At 36.1% G+C, this 16,244-nt stretch overlaps 1 protein-coding gene across 8 annotated transcripts; it reads left to right on the forward strand.

Moving 5' to 3' along the window:
• The first annotated feature begins 790 nt into the window (after nt 1-790).
• Klrk1 (killer cell lectin like receptor K1) lies at nt 791-16,068 on the forward strand. 8 transcript variants are annotated; one of them, XM_048432351.3, is made up of 11 exons: nt 797-938; nt 1,131-1,188; nt 2,085-2,169; nt 3,481-3,588; nt 6,002-6,040; nt 6,687-6,779; nt 7,219-7,254; nt 7,982-8,133; nt 9,741-9,844; nt 12,525-12,638; nt 15,509-16,068. In XM_048432351.3, the coding sequence occupies exons 3-11, from the start codon at nt 2,109-2,111 to the stop codon at nt 15,534-15,536; spliced, it is 735 nt and encodes a 244-aa protein (XP_048288308.3). In that variant the 5' UTR covers nt 797-938; nt 1,131-1,188; nt 2,085-2,108; the 3' UTR covers nt 15,537-16,068. The 8 variants fall into 8 exon arrangements, with proteins under 8 accessions (XP_048288305.3, XP_087760212.1, XP_087760211.1 ...); XM_048432352.3 differs by having other exon boundaries at nt 798-938; nt 1,151-1,188; XM_048432348.3 differs by lacking the exon at nt 1,131-1,188 and having other exon boundaries at nt 791-938.
• The last annotated feature ends 176 nt before the right edge of the window (nt 16,069-16,244 follow it).

Genomic DNA, 16,244 nt, shown 5'->3' on the forward strand with positions numbered 1-16,244 from the left:
TGTGTGTTTTCTCATAGGAACCACTGGTCAGCTCTCTCCTGCAAACTCACTCCCAAATAACCACAGAGACTTATTATTCATTATAAATTTCCAGCTTTGGCTTGTTACTAACTCTTACAACTTAGATTAACCCATATTTCTTATCTACATTCTATCATTTGAAGGTACCTTTTTGCAGCATGGCACATTCATCTCCTACTTCCAATATATCTGCTGGCAAGTCCTCATGACTCATCCCAACTTCTTCATGCTCTCCTTCTGTCCACAAGTCCTGCCTAACCTTGACCTGTCTATCAACCATTTAGTTTCTTTTTAAGCCAATGAGAACAACATATATTCACAGTGTATAAAAAGGTTGTTCCACAGCATGCATATAACATATATGTGTGTATGTTTCTATGCGTGATCAGTACATTAGATCCCATGGTTCCAACTTACACAATGCAAAATATTTGATTCTACAAAAAATGAACCAAAGCTTGTGGAAAGGGTGAGTAAAGAATTTAAAACATTTTCCCTGTTTAATTTGAAACAGACATTGAAAACCATGTTTTCTGGGCTTTTTTTATTGTTGTTGTTGTTGTTGTTTTACTTTTCATTCCCATCTCGTATAACTCCATGCTACTTCTTGCCATTAAAATCATCCTTTTCAAGTTCTAAAATGGTCTTTGGACCCGACATTTATCTGAAAACTATGATCAAACCTCATTTACCAAATAAGTCAAATTATGTGTGCACAAGAAATACACAAGTTCTGTGGCTGTGTGGTGCTCTTCACAGGAAGAAGAGACTCACCTCTGCATTGTCAGTCTCAGAGACAGAAATTAGCCAGATAGCTCTACTTTCAGTTTCAAACTATTGCCAGGGACAAGGCCACCTTTTCTAGTTGAGTAGAAGGCTTTGATTCACAAGACACAGGACCTCCCTTCTCTGCCCAGGTCTGTGAGTGTGCATACTTATGCATGTGTTTCTAACAACTGTTTTCCAGGAAATGGGAATTTTGTGTCAAGTTAGGAAACTTCTATAACTATTTACACTGTAAGGTAATTCTAGCCTAAGTGTTCAAGTAGAATTGCTGAATGAAAAGAGTAATTTTCTTGTCTGAGGTGTTAATATTTTTTTTAACATAGTATCAAGTGTCTATTATCAGGGCTCGTGAACTGAAGAGTAAGAAGTTGTGTTGTTGAGGTAAGAAACTGTACCTCTTAAGCAAAATCTCTTTTGTGGATTAGGAGGGTAACATTGGAATGAGAATTCTAATGTCTATTGAAGGTGCTTTTGCTTCTGAGATAACACAACTTCACAGTCAAGAAGAGGCAACTTGTATCCAATTCATCCAATTATCATAATCAAATATGAATAATATCCATTTTTAAAATCCATTTTATTAAATAGTTACTCTCTGGGAACACTGATAAATAATATAAAATGTTACAATAAAAACATATATAAAATTGCTGATGAAAATGGTAACTTTATTGATAGTGATTAATGGAATATTACTAAAAGAAACAAGAGAATGTATCACAAAAATTCATGTATCTGACATAAATTTATCTTACAAAAAATGTGCATCACCAAATAAAAATTATAAATGAAAAATTGTACTTGCTAATGTTATACATCAGGAAATCAAATATTTTTATCAAATATTTCAATGTAAGTAAATTAAAAATATTTATTATATTTTTGTGGTATTTAGAAATAATGAATCTTTATTTTAGAAAAAATGTTAGTTAATTTCTCCTAGTCTTGGATGAACAGTCATTTTCATTATTTCACATTTAAGGGAATTTTTTCTGTATTTTACTTGTCCAATATTTCATCTCAGTACAAAGATAGTAGAACAAATCCTGTATAATGTGCCTTATTGTTCAAGAGTCTTTTGGACATTACAGAAATTAGAGCAGAGCCAGGAGTGGTGGCACATGTCTTTAATTCTAGCACTCATGAGGCAGACACAGGGTAAAACTGGAAAATCTGAAGCCAGTCTGGTCTATATTGTGAGTTCTAGGATAGCTAGGGCTGCATATAGACACACGGTCTCAAAGCAAATAGTTAATTAATTATATAACAAACCCCAGAACCTGGATCTGTTCCTGAAGTAAATGTGTCATACTCATCACACGATGACTTCGACTCGTGATCGAACGTCTCAGCACAGTTCAGGTATGTGGTGTGACTGTGAATGTATAAGTCTACTGGGTTGTAACGCTAACAAACCCAGCGTCTATACAAAACGATGTAAAGCCTGAGAAGTCACTTACTGATATTCTCACTGTGTTTATTTCATATTATGTTTATCTTATATTTAAAATGATTTCTTTGTGAATGTGAAAGAAATTTTCCCTTTACTTCACCATCCATCTACTATGAAGTCATTTATGGCAGGATAGCTAGAGATAGTGAAAGGGCATGAGGCTTGAAGTAAGAAGGGCTAAGGGCATGAGGACTTGAAGTCGGTCGAGCTAAGTTTTAGTCAAATTTCCCAGCTTTCCATGTTTAGATTGGAGCAGTCCATGGTCTCTGCGGATTCTCATTTCCTTTTCTGCCATTAGAAAAGAAAAGACTGCTGGATTAGCTCATGGAATCCTAGACTATGCAATGCATGGACTATAAACTTTGAAAGTGCTTCTTATTCCAAAATCATTATGAATCATTTATAATTACTAACATCATGTTAAATGAACAATATGAAGCTGAATATCTCAGATATTCATATATTTCACCCAACATAAAAAGTACTATTTTAATCAGGTTAATAATGGAATTATGTGCAAAAAATCTTTGAGACTAATATTTAAGCCTAAAAAAATGGATAATGTCTTTTCTTATATAAAATCATTCAATCAATGATGGAAATGTCAAGAAAACAGTTAAATGTCTTTGCTTAACTTGCTTTCTTCAAAAACAAGACTGTCATATTCATTCTGAGACAATGGAGCCTACAGTTTAGGTCTTTGTGTGTTCCTGACTCTCAAGAAATTTGACACTTTAGATTTACTGTTTGGATGCAGTTAGCATTATTGATATCAAGTCCATCACACTTCAATTAATCGTTATAATGTTCCTAGGGTATGTGTTGATACTTTTCTGAAATGTAGGAAACAAGTTCGAGATTTTAAATTACTTCAGCTTATCATTATTACAACTGTGGGTATAGTATAATTATAAGTCTATCTTCCTCTTTTCTTTCCTTCCTTTATATAAAGCTTGCTTTGATGTTGTTTCAGTTTACATTGTGAATTGGTCTATTTCAAAATCACATACTATTTTGTTAACACAAATTCTCCAAGTAATGAACATTATATCTATGTTATGAAGTATAAACATCTTAATAATGAGATAATAAAAGACAAAAAAAACACTCATGCTGATTCTTAAAAGGATGCTTATGGGATGTATGTTGAAAGGTAGAAACTTATTCTTCAAATGGCAAAAAGACCATGGACTTGTGTCAGCTTGAATTGTTTTCTCCAGAGATGAGCAAATACAATAATTACAAACTCAGGCCAACAAGCAGGGATGCTTCTCCAGGGCAGCAGAAACAAAGATCGGCACTACCTACCAGTAAACCCAGAGAAAATGGTAAGTTTCGGACTCCATTTGTCTCCTCCTGATGGACTGAAGTGAATGTGGAAACCACGCTATTGTCAGCAACAATGCTTGCTCTTACCTTAACAGGGGAGTAATGTGTATTTACTCTAAAATAATATTAGAAAGTAAAGTCAAGTTAAGGAAGAATATCTATAAATAATCCATAGAAAAGAACATTTTAAAACCATCCAGCTATCTTCTTAAACATTACAGAAGCAATAAATTGTAGCAATTTTCAAAGACCTTTTTGAATATAGTGGAGGCAGTCTCTACTCAAACTGTTATCAAACAAGAGTTTTACTGATATTACAGTTTGTGGTGCTTTATGCAAAGCCTGGTGTGGTCACACATGCCTATTAGCCCAGGATTAGGTAAGTAGAGGCAAGAGAATTGGGAGGTCAAGATTATCTTTAGCAGTAAAGAATTCAAGGTCAACATGGTTAAATGAGACACTGTCTCAAGAAATAAGATAGAATAGGTTATTTAAAAAGAAATATTAAAGACTACACAATATGTTATTAGCAAAAGTTATTTTAAAGAGGTCATTTTAGGAATTCAATCATGTGATATGTAATAAACAAAGGTGCAGGCTTAAGAAATTGTGTACATGATGTTGAAAAGGCATTGAACAGAATTCAGTACAAATTCTCATTTTGAGACATTGATCTTCAAATTTCTACAAATATAAATGATTTTAATATATGTATGAATTTATAAACATATAGAATATATACAAAATCCCTTATTATATTATTAAGTATTTGGAGTGTTTTTCAATGTAATTATTAAAATGCAAAAATAATGTTACCAACATTGTTGAGCATTATTTTGATGCTGCTAAATTACTATTCAAGAAAAATTAAAAATGTGATATTGATTACATCAGAATTTAAAAGCAAAACTAACATATTTGTAAAAGTTATAAATCAAGATATTTGAAAACTTGCAAATAGATACACCCTAAATATTAAAATTAGTGTCAATAGAATTTGAATGTAGACTTGACTAAAAATTAAGACACAAATTGAAATCAATTACTTTTCTAAATAAAATATAAACAAATTGTAATGGAAGAAAATTTTCTAAACAAAGATTTTTTAAAAGTAAAAATAAACTTTTATATTATAAATAATTTAAAAATGACTTTGTTACTTACTTCAAGTTACTAATGAACAAAGAATAAAACACACAGAATGGAAATAGAAAGTATTCAAACATAAAGACAGCACCTTACAAATAAAATCTTTGTGTGTGTATGCAGTTAGCATGATTCTGTTGGGATGCCAATAGACCATAGTTCAATAGTTTCACATTCTTGAAAAGCTCATTTTAAAGTTTTTGTTAAAAATAATTGTTATTATTTTTATTTCTCTCTCTCTCTCTCTCTCTGTGTGTGTGTGTGAGTGTGTGTGTGTGTGTGTGTGTGTGCGCACATGTGAGTGCAGGTGCTCATGGAGGTCAGAAGAGGTGTCAAATCTCCAGGTGGTGCAAGCACGGGTTGTTGTGAGCTGGGAACAGAACTCTGGAAGAGTAGTGAGCACTCTTAACTGATGAGACAGCTTTTCAGTCCTTCATTTAAAGTCTTAAGGCACAAAGGAAGTGCTATTATACCCGTACTTCTCTGGAAAGGGAATATGCTGTCAAGGATTGGCACTATGAACTGTTCAAGCATTTCATGACAGTGTGAAAGTTGCACATGTATGCAATGGGCAGGATGATTGGCAGATGTGTGAATAATGAAAATAGAGTAGAGTCATAATATGCTAACAAACATACTTTATATAAGTGGCAGGACACAGGTTTATTCTATAAGGAGTGCAGAAAAATTCAGCGTGCATTCTACAACAACTATCTCCTGTAAATCTCATTTTTGACAAATACTATACACACAAAAATTAAATGAATCAAATAACAGAAAATATATGACATTATTATAAGTGCTTCTTATTCATATCTAAAAAATGTGACTCATAAAGGAAAGTTTGAACAAATCAACCTGGAAAAATTAAGCCATTTCCTCTCTGTGAAAACATCATGAATATAAATAATATTTGAAACATGCACGCAAAATATATGACAGGGTATAGTTTCATATTTGCCAACTGAGAAGTATGTCAGTACTTTAAGTAACCTGACTTTTAAAAAAACAAGAAAAGCACCAAAGAAATAAAAAATATTTAAATATAAGTAAAAATTACTTAACTTATTCATAAAAGAAAATAAAAACAAAAATGCACACTACAGTTATACATTAAAACACATAAATAATCTTAACTACTAAGGAAGATGTAACTGAGTGAAGAACTTAATTTATTTGTGCTACTGTTAAATTATTGTAAACTTTGTGAACTGAAATATTCAATCTTTAGAAAATGTAACATGGATGTACCCTTTTATACACTAGGTATCATAAGAAGAAACTTCCCTATAGGAGAACTCAAAAGTGAGTATGAAATATATTACCATTTCTAACAATGAAACTTAACATACAATTGAAATATCCACTGAGAATATTAAGTCTATTAATAGACTTTGTGCAAATATCAATAAAAGTGAATACTAGAATATATGCAATTTGACCTCTTTATATGTCAAAATATAGCACAATCCTAGAATATTGTCCTAACAAAAACATGCAGAATATTTTACTAATACTTGAAATCCAATAAGAGTATTCTCTTATGACGATTATAAGAGAATTTGTATGTAATATCTCTTGTATCTACATAGAAAATGAAATTGAGAAATGTGATTTATTCTCAGAGCAGAAAATAGTGTCATAATCTGTAATCCCACCACTCAGGATCTGAGGATTGAGAATTGCAAATTTGTCTACAGTCTGGGATTACATGGATAGACTTTGTCTAAAAACAAAAAAAAAGTTTAGAAAACTTGCAAAGAAACATGGGAGTTGATACCACATGTTGTACTCTCATATTTAATGTATTTGTAGAGTATTTAGGCTGTTTAAGGAAAAGCACTTCCTTTACCTTTTCATGAAAATGCATATGAGCATTTATACTAAAGAGAAAACCACCAGGGTCGTTAGACGTCCGTTTGCTCTGACTTTTCCTGTTTTTCTTTGGCAGTATCTCCATTGTTCGTTACCCGAATCATTGCTGCAGCCATGGCAATACGCTTCCTCATTATCACATTGATATGGTTTACCATTTTCCTAACTTGTAAGTTAATCAATGGGGTGTAATATGCTACCTTGATTAGACTTCAGAAACACACCGGGAACCATAGAGACGGCTCAGCCAGGTAAAGGTATTTGCTACAGAAGACTAACCACCTGAATTTGATCCCCAGAAACCTCAGAAAGGAGGAAGAACTGACCCCACAACGTTGTTCTTTGACCTCGATACTTATTCCATGGCACATAGGTGCCCTCACACACATGCCTGCATGCACACACAGAGCACACACACACACACACACACACACACACACACACACACACAGTTTACGAAGTAAAAGATAAAACAAGCACAGAAACACACACAACAGCAGCAATAGTGAAAGCATTTTTATTTTAGTGTTGCTGTTCTAAAAACATAAAAGTCACTTTCGTTTGCAGTAGAAGTTACTAACTTTTAAAAATTATAATTATTTTGATAGTGTTATGCAACAACGAGGTTCCAATTTCTTCAAGAGGTGAGTGAATCTTTTTAATATTAAACACAAATTGAAGGCACCTATGTATACCAGGATTTAACACATATTCAAAGGCATTCAAGAGAGAAAAGTTAAATGTTTGGTTTTTGTCTATAGTTCACTCTAAACTTTATTGTTTTTAACTGCAGGGCCCATGTAATGGGCAGAAGATATAATCATGGTTCTACATTCCTTTAATTCTAGCACTTCACCGGTTAAGGTCAGAGGGTCAGGAGTTAACAGCCAACCTCGGCTGTGCAGAGATTTCAAAGCCAGAAGGTTACATGAGGCCCTATCTGAAAGTAATAATGAATCAATGATAGTTTTTACTTCATCTTATTAAATTTTACTTTGACGTGTTTGGTATTATCTCTTAGAAGCCTGTTCTTTTCTAATGAGAGACAGAAAGGGAGTGGATCCGGAGGAAAGGAGAAGTGGAGGAAGCAGAAGGAGTAGGGGAGGGGAAACTGTAATCATGATATATTGTATGAGAAAAAATTAATTTTCAGTATACTAAAAACCTAATAAATAAAAATAATCTATTTTAAATAAAAGAACAAACAATAAATAGTAAAAAATTCTTAATTTGGGGTCCCTCCTCCCTTTATATTATAATGGTGCAATTACTTAGAATTTCAGAGTTGTAACAGGAAGTGTGTTTAACTTGCCTAGATAAAATCTGCTTCAATAGTCAGGTGTGCACAGACCTCATCTGTTCTCTTTCTAGATGGTTTCTGTACCCAATGCCCTGACGACTGGCTGTATTATAGAAACAACTGCTACCAGTTTTTTAATGAGAGCAAAAGCTGGAACCAGAGCCAAGCTTCGTGTTTGTCTCAAAATTCTACCCTTTTGAAGATATACAGTAAAGAGGACCAGGTTGCATATTTAATTCCTTTCAATTCTTTTTTTATTATTTAAAATAATTTTAAAATTTGAATATATTTTGGTAATATTCTTCCGCTCCCCAAATCTTTTCATATTGGAGAGAAAAATTTTAAAATGACAAATCTTTACTGAAAATCAAAGTCTTGTCTGCCAGCATCCACATTGATCAAACCACCAGCATCCACATTGATCAAACCAATACACAGAATACTATGAAAGTTTAACAGTAACATGATAAACAAAACTTCCCTGGCTGTGCTAAGCACACATTTCTGCCTCTTACAAAGTAGCTGTTTGAATTCTCAGAGTAACATTTCTAAGCAGATGAGAACAAGATACTCAAGAAATTTTGATCGGGATCAGTATAGTAAATGTCCAATCTTATGCACACCTTTTCCAGGAACATGAACTCTGTCTCCATATCTGACGGCAGATCCTCAGTAAGAATTTCTCTGAGGTTGAACGTTTCCATCCTGTCAGTTATCCCCCCATATCCACTATGCATAGAGTTGTATGAGGATAATTTCAGAGTTCACCCTGTATTATCTTCAACCTAGTCAAAAGTTTATGCCTTAAACCACAACACTATCAATGTGTCCTAACTGTAAGATGCATAAAACGAGTGTGTATTGGAAAGATAAAGTGCAATTCTGGACTTATTAATTTATTAATGGTACTTTTGTAGTTTCTTTTCTGGGTTTGTTCTTGTTCCATTGATGAAATGCAATTACTTAGTGGACAAAATAGAACGGCTACCTGTGCAGTCACTCAGTTCATGATGAAATTCAAAACAGAGACTGAACCAAAGTGGAAATTGCACATTGGCATAAATTCAGTTAAATATGTTAGACTATTAGAATTAGAAGTGACTCAGAAAAGCTTAAAGAATGACTTGACTTCTGAACAGAAATCACAAAATTAGGCTTGTGTAAATATGAATAAATGACTCAACCTTTTGTGCTTCATAATTTATAAGATTAGAAAAGGCAAACACAGATGAGGTAGGTAACTCACTCAAGCATGAACCCGGAACATGCAAGAAGCATGAAGATGTTCTAATACCCACACCAGACAATACTGAAAAAAACTGAGGAAGTAGGGGCTGGAAAGAGGGCTCGTAGAGCTAAAATATTTCTTTTGAAAGCTTAAGAACCAAATATGAACCCCACAACACCAATTAGGTGTTGCTGCACATGTCTGTAACCCCAGCACTGGGGTTAGAGACAGGTAGATCCCCAAAGCTCCTGGCCAGACAGCATAGGCAAAAAGGTGAATTTTTGCTTCAATGAGGGATTATCTTTCAAGGCAATAAGACAGGGAGCAATGGAGGAAGATACCGGATGGCTTGTCCTACCTTCTGTATGAAGAATGAGCTGCAGCACATTCATAAGCATACACAACACACAACTCTTGACCACCTCCAAACACAGAAAAATTAAGAGCGTCAAGATACTTTGCCAGCACCTGTGGCTAAATGAGAATTAGGCTGGTCACTGAACAATGCATCCTTCCCCAAGTGGGAACTGAGTGGTGTGGCTTTGTGTTTCTAATGTTCTGAGCACGGGTTTCACCTGTACTTTTCTTGTGGTTTCTAATAGGATTTCTTTAAGCTGGTGAAGTCGTACCACTGGATGGGACTATTCCAAACTCAAGCAAATGGCTCCTGGCAGTGGGAAGATGGATCCACTCTCTCACCCAACGAGTGAGTCTCAAACCAACAGGGTTTGAGCTGGATATTCGTTCAGTTGTCCCTATGAGAACTCATTTTTCAGTTTCATTTTCACAATCTGATGCATTATCATATTCTAGTAGATTAAGAAAAAATATTTAGAGTCTAAATTTAAAACACAGGGAGAATGGCAGAGAAGCAAAAATTAATGACTATGGGCTAAGTACTGAGAAAGACAGAGATCATATTATGTCCATTTTATAGATACAAGGCTGAAGCCTTTCTTTGTGACTAGGATTATGCAGATAAAACTGACATACAATAAACTGTATTCTTCCATCCCAAGAGGCCTTCTTTCTGCTTTTATGCTTACAGGTATTTATGAAGTAACTATTGCTAGCTACTGTAGCTATTGTCTACTGTAGAACGACACAAAAGAAGTAAAAAAGGCATGAGGCCCAGATTTGCTACATACCTTTATATGATCAATATGCGGCATTTACATGTATCACATTATGAGGTTATACCTCACAAATACAATTATAGTGATAATTAAAAATTAATAATAATAGATGCTTTAATGTGCTTGGGTTGAAACCCACAGGGAAATTTTCTAATAGAAATGTCCCTGCAGTCCCTGCAACTGTTTGTATCTATACCAATCATATTTCATACCTCTTCCTGTTAAATGAGGATAACATCAAATCATTGTCCTTTTAGTTTTCAATTTTACACTGAAGTGATGTCATTTTCTTGGGTCTTCTATTTCTAACTTTTTCTTAGAAGAAGAAAAAGTTCATTTATTGTTTAAAACTGTGGAATTTTCAATGTCAAGAGAAAAGTAAAACACACATATTCGCAAGTATAAACATGTGTGAGCACACATATACCGTGCTACATCACCACATACAACACACATGCATGTGCACTCACGCATACGTACACAACACACATACATGCATGTATTTGCATGTACATTTATGTGCATACATGTGGATGTGTGTTGAGGATATTACAAATACTTTTGATTGCTTAACAAATAATATTGTTTGTGCAGTCACCGTTTGGTTGCCATGGGTGACTGATTCCAAAGTCTCGCTTTCTCCACAGATACTGAATTCCATAAATGATCATCATCTTTATTCAGAATGACACAGAATCTGTTTGTCGACTATGGACAATTCTGTACAATTTAAATCATTTTATAGTGTCAATTGCATATATTGTACATATTATATATTCCCAAGTGGAATGTAAGTGTATATAAACAATTCTGACACTAATTATTTAGGAAATCAGGACAAGATACAAGAACGTGTTCAGTATAGATGTGGGCTTTGTTTAGAGTATTTATTTATCTGTAGTCCATTTTATCTGAAAATGGTAATCTGCTTACTTGTAGAAACCTGCTTATTTTTACAAAAAACACTACAGCAATTGAATTCTAAGTTTAGTTCTAATAAAAAATATCTATTATCGAATAAGTATTTTGAAGCTTTTTTACTCAGGTATATAGAGAGAGAATTTATAATTCTGAGGTGATTAATTTCTGATATGAGTACAAGAGTTGGGCAGAAGTGGTGCATGCCCTCAATCCCCGCACTCTGGAGGCAGAGGCAGGTAGATCGCTGAGCTCAAGGCCAGCCTGGTCTATTTAGAGAATTCCAGTACAGCCAGGGCTAAGCAGAGAAACACTGTCTCAAAAAACAAAAGCAAAACAATAACAGGAACAAAAATTTAAATATATATATATATCCATATATATAACTTTTATTTTTAATATTTGAATTGGCTCTATTTTGTATGTGTGTAAGTTAAGAAGGCTAGATGCCAATTCAAGCACTAGGGATAAATCCTGGTCCCACTGCCAGTGGCCTTACAGACTGTCCAAGCCTCACAACTGTCTCCCACATTCAGTTGGCCTAATTTGGTCTTATTCAGGTTCACTCACTATCAGTACAGAGTGAATTAGCTCTCACTAGCACAGGTCAGATGTTTCTGTGGGTATCACCATCATGGTCTTGACCCCTTTGCTCATGTTATTGCTCCTCCCTCTCTCGGGCTGACCTCAGGTAGCTTGGCCCAGTGCTTCATTGTCGATCTCTGTGTCTGCTTCCATCAGTTGTTGGTTGAACATTTTATGATGACAATTAAGGCAATCATCAGTCTGATTACAGAAGAAGAGCAATTTAGGCATCCTCTCCACTGTTGCTTAGAGTCTTAGCTGGGATCATCCTTGAGGATTCTTAGGAATTTCTCTAGTACTATGCTTCTCCATAACCCTTTAATGGCTCCCTTAATCAAGATATCTCTTTCCTTTCTGTCCCTCACTGTCCACATTATTTGTGGTGGGATACTTGCTCAGCCTGAGTATGGGGACAGGACCTTCATTTTGCCTCGAAGTGAAATATCAGATATTGTTTATTCCCCATGGGAAATCTTACCATTTCTGAGTGGATGGGGAGCTAGGGTTGGGGGAAGGTGAAGGAAGCAGAAGGAGGGGAGGGAGTGGGAACAGGAATAGCTATGAAAAATGAGAAAAGATTGTATTAAAACAACTATTAATTAAAAAATTAAAAAAATAACTAAGAGGGCTAAACATAGGGCTAGAATGATGAGAAAATCCCACATTCAAATTCTATAAATAAGATTCCATGTTTATACCCTTCATCAAGCCAAGTCTGCGTGTCACATGCCATTCTCTCTTTCCTAGGTTAACATTGGTGGAAATGCAGAGAGGATCCTGTGCTGTCTATGGCTCCAGCTTTAAGGCCTACACAGAAGATTGCTCAACTCTAAACACATACATCTGCATGAAGAAGGCAGTGTAAGGACTTCATTAACTTTCTTGGAAACAGCCAGGATAAGAGAAGGGATTATCCCAGAAGAAATTGGGACTAAAAGTAAAAGAGACCGAACATACATCCAACGCAAAACAGCAGGCCTTCGCCTTCCAGAAACAAGCCACAGAAAGATGAGTTGAACATTCGGTGTCCCATAAAACAACGGACGCTAACTCAAAGATCATCAAGGCGGTCATCCACACCTTTCTCCAATCTGCTTAGAATGTGGGGAAGGAGGCTCGATTACAAAATGGGCCCAACACATGGGAGAGCTGAGAGAGTAGGAGAGGGCAGCCCCATAGCACTCTGGCAGTTTAAACTCCAGCCCTGTAGAAAACAGCAGACTGCATGGGGCTGCAGCAGAGAACCACAGGATAGTCGGTACTGTTGCCAGAAATGTTGTTATCCCAGTGGTTGAAGAAAGCAGGCTTCTGTCTGGGTGGGCACGGTTTGAGTAAGGGCAATAAGGACTGCTTTGGGATCTTGAAGATCTCATGGAACTCGTCTTGCTGACTTTTGTGTTTTCTTGGGACTCCCCTACCCCTTCTGTCTTGTGTTTCCTGTTGAAATGATGCCTATTGAAGGCCAGCCTCACCATTGTATTTTGAAAAGACATGGCTTGTTTCACTTTACAAGTGACAACTAGAAATGAAGTTTGACTGTCTGATTTGTGTCTGACTTGGGTCAAATTTAGAGTCCTTGGACTTGAAGTTTGCGAGGTGATGCTGTAAGGAGTTAAGGTGGAATGAATGAGGAGGTGAATTTCTGGGACCACGGGGTATAATGCTATACACTGAATGTTTGTGCACGTCCAAACTTCATATTTGAAATTTCAACTCTTGGTATTATTTCAATACTAGGAGACAAGCATTGGAACAAAATGTTTTAATTCACAAGAGTGAAGCTTTGTGTGTGGGATCGTCTCTTAGGAAAACACCCACAAAGTCTTCTCTCTCTTCTTTTGGCCACAAGAGAATACAGGAAACTTCAGACCAATAAGATACTCCTCACCAAACCAAACAGATGCCGTTACTCTGGTTTTAGATTTTCAGGATTCATAATTGTGAGAAATAGATTTCTGTAGTTTACAACTTTTCTGGTAGTTTATAATAGTACCCCAAAAAGCTGAAACCATAGAGGAAGACAGCCAGATATTAGGTCTTACTGTAATTTGAAAAGGAGTGCTGGAGAAGTGAGCTCAGACGTGAAGAGCACTGGGTGCCATTCTCAACACCTACAGGAGAGCTCACACCATCTGTGACCCCAGTTCCAAAGGATCCAACACTCTCTTCTGACTCCTGCAGGCACCTGCATGCACATGGTTTACATACAAGCATGAAGACAAGCACTCGCACAGAAAATAAGGATAAATATAAAAGTAGAACGTTTGATGATGTTGTTGTTTAATATGCTGCAGCATAAAAAAACTCTAAACCAATAGACAGGTAAAAAAATCTATACATAAGTAAAATGGGAAATAGCAACAGAAAAGCAACCATAGGACCTGGCTTTCTAAGAGATTATAGCAAATGTGAGGAATCTTAGATGTCTGTTTTAAAACTTTTTCGTGACTCATTAGAAACATGAGATTTAGCTTAGGTATCACCTGAATGGGGAATATCCCCAAAGGCCACAAGTTTATGCAAGGAATAACAAATAAGACCCACACTTTAGAGAGTAGCAGCAAGGATCCTTGCTATCTTTACCTCTAAGGAGAGGGTGGATACAATCATCCATGAAGCATCTGCAGCCACACAAGAGCCTTCATTTAAGCTTACAGCCCAATGTCTAGCTAATAATATGTTCAGTCAAATGAATCTGAAGTCCAAGGTAAAGAAGAGTCTACCGCAACACTTCATTTTATGAGTCTAGTGTGAATCCATTGTGCAATAGAGTCACCCTGATATTTGTTTTTTAAAGAAAATAACTTCAACTCGCTCCTTAAGAATTTTTCACACATAACCTGAAAAGTAAAACAGAAATTACAAAAAAAGGGATACTAGAGACTAAAGGCAAATATTCGCTAGCAGCAGTGTTTTAGGATGCAGGGGAGCCAGGCGAGGGGTTGTATTTCATTGAATAATTAACAAAAGTCAGTCTTAAACTCACAAGAGAAAAAAAATAAGGCGTTCAAATGTTCCAGACATATTTCTGTAGTAGTCACCTCCAGTTTCATGCAGAGAGTGTTGTTATACTTGGTCAGGAAGTTGAGTTAATGTTGAAATATAAACAGATCCCACTGTGGCTAGGGGAAAGCCGACTTAACACGCTGTGGTTATGTTTGAATAGATAAGCTCTCCAGACAAGTGAGTCACAGGCATGAAGGCGGTTGCCATGAGATGTAGTTGGTACTTTTCTACAGGATCATTGGTTCCCCAGTAATGACCTAGAGACATTATTAATTATGAAACCTTGGCCTTAACTTGTGCTTGTTCCTAACCAGTTCTTTTAACTTAAATTAACCCATGATTTCATCTTATGCTCTTTTAAGTGGTTACCTTTACTCTGCATGCACCGTTCTGCTTCCTCAGTCTTGCTGGTGACACCTCCTTTCTCTTTCCAGAAACCTCTTTGTCCCAGAAGTTCTTCCTAGCCTCTTTCTGACTAGCTAATGCCCATTCAACTCTTTATTAAATCAGCTATAGTGACATATCTTCACAATAATTAAAACAGTTTAAATTTTTACCCAAATTTCCAATATTATGTGAAGAAGCTGTCCTGAGATGTTAGGGATTCTTATAGCCCCAAATCAAGAGAGAAAGCATTCACTTGACAATCAGTTTCCCACCAGTTGTTCCATGGAACGACTGGAATAGAATTGACCCTGATCATTTATGTCCTCTGTCTATCACAGAGGTGCAGGGCCTGCTAAGGTCTGCTGATGCCAAAGTGGAAACAGAGGCAGAAACCCACAGCAGAGCACTGGACTGAGTTCCCAGAGTCCAGTTGAAGAGTGGGAAGAGTGAGAATATGAGCGAAGATGTCAAGACCATGATGGAGACACCCAGTGAAACAGTTTACCTGAGCTAATGGGAGCTCACCAACTCCAGCTGGACAGGGAAGGAAACAGCACAGGTCCTAATTAGTCCCTCTGAATGTGGGTGACAGATGTATAGATGGGGCAGACTGCGGGCCCACTGGCGGTAGCACCAGGATTTACCCCTACTGCATCTACTGGCTTTTTTGAAACCTATTCTCTTTGGATGGACTCCTTGCTCAACCTAGATATAGTAGGGAGGGCCTTGGACCTTCCTCAAAGCAATGTGCCTTACCATCTCTGAGGAGTGAATGTGGGGGTAGGTGAAGGGGTAGGTGGAGGGAATGGAAGGAGTGGGAACTGGGGTTTGTATATAAAATTTTTAAAAGCTTGTTTTCTTTTAAAAAATAATAATAAAAATTTTAAAGTTACTCAGAGACCAGTAGTAGAAGGGTCTTTATTAAAGCATTAGCACACCAACATGAACAGAAGTCTAATGAATTAACATCTTGGTTCAAAGTGCTTATAACAGCAGGAAAGAGAAACAGAAAGAGGGTGGGTGGGAATCTGCAGTATCTATCCTGGTGTATTGACCTGACTGTGTTGATAATAC

This window comes from Myodes glareolus, chromosome 3 (assembly GCF_982192425.1).
Source record: "Myodes glareolus chromosome 3, mMyoGla1.1, whole genome shotgun sequence".
Taxonomy (NCBI): Eukaryota; Metazoa; Chordata; class Mammalia; order Rodentia; family Cricetidae; genus Myodes; species Myodes glareolus.

Bases quoted from the DNA above. Each gene is read 5' to 3' on its own strand.
- Klrk1 (XM_048432348.3), top strand. From the start codon at position 2,109: ATGTGTCATACTCATCACACGATGACTTCGACTCGTGATCGAACGTCT. The intron at 7,255-7,981 runs GTGAGTGAATCT...TTCTCTTTCTAG, and splicing joins GGTTCCAATTTCTTCAAGAG to ATGGTTTCTGTACCCAATGC. The intron at 9,845-12,524 runs GTGAGTCTCAAA...TCTCTTTCCTAG, and splicing joins TCCACTCTCTCACCCAACGA to GTTAACATTGGTGGAAATGC.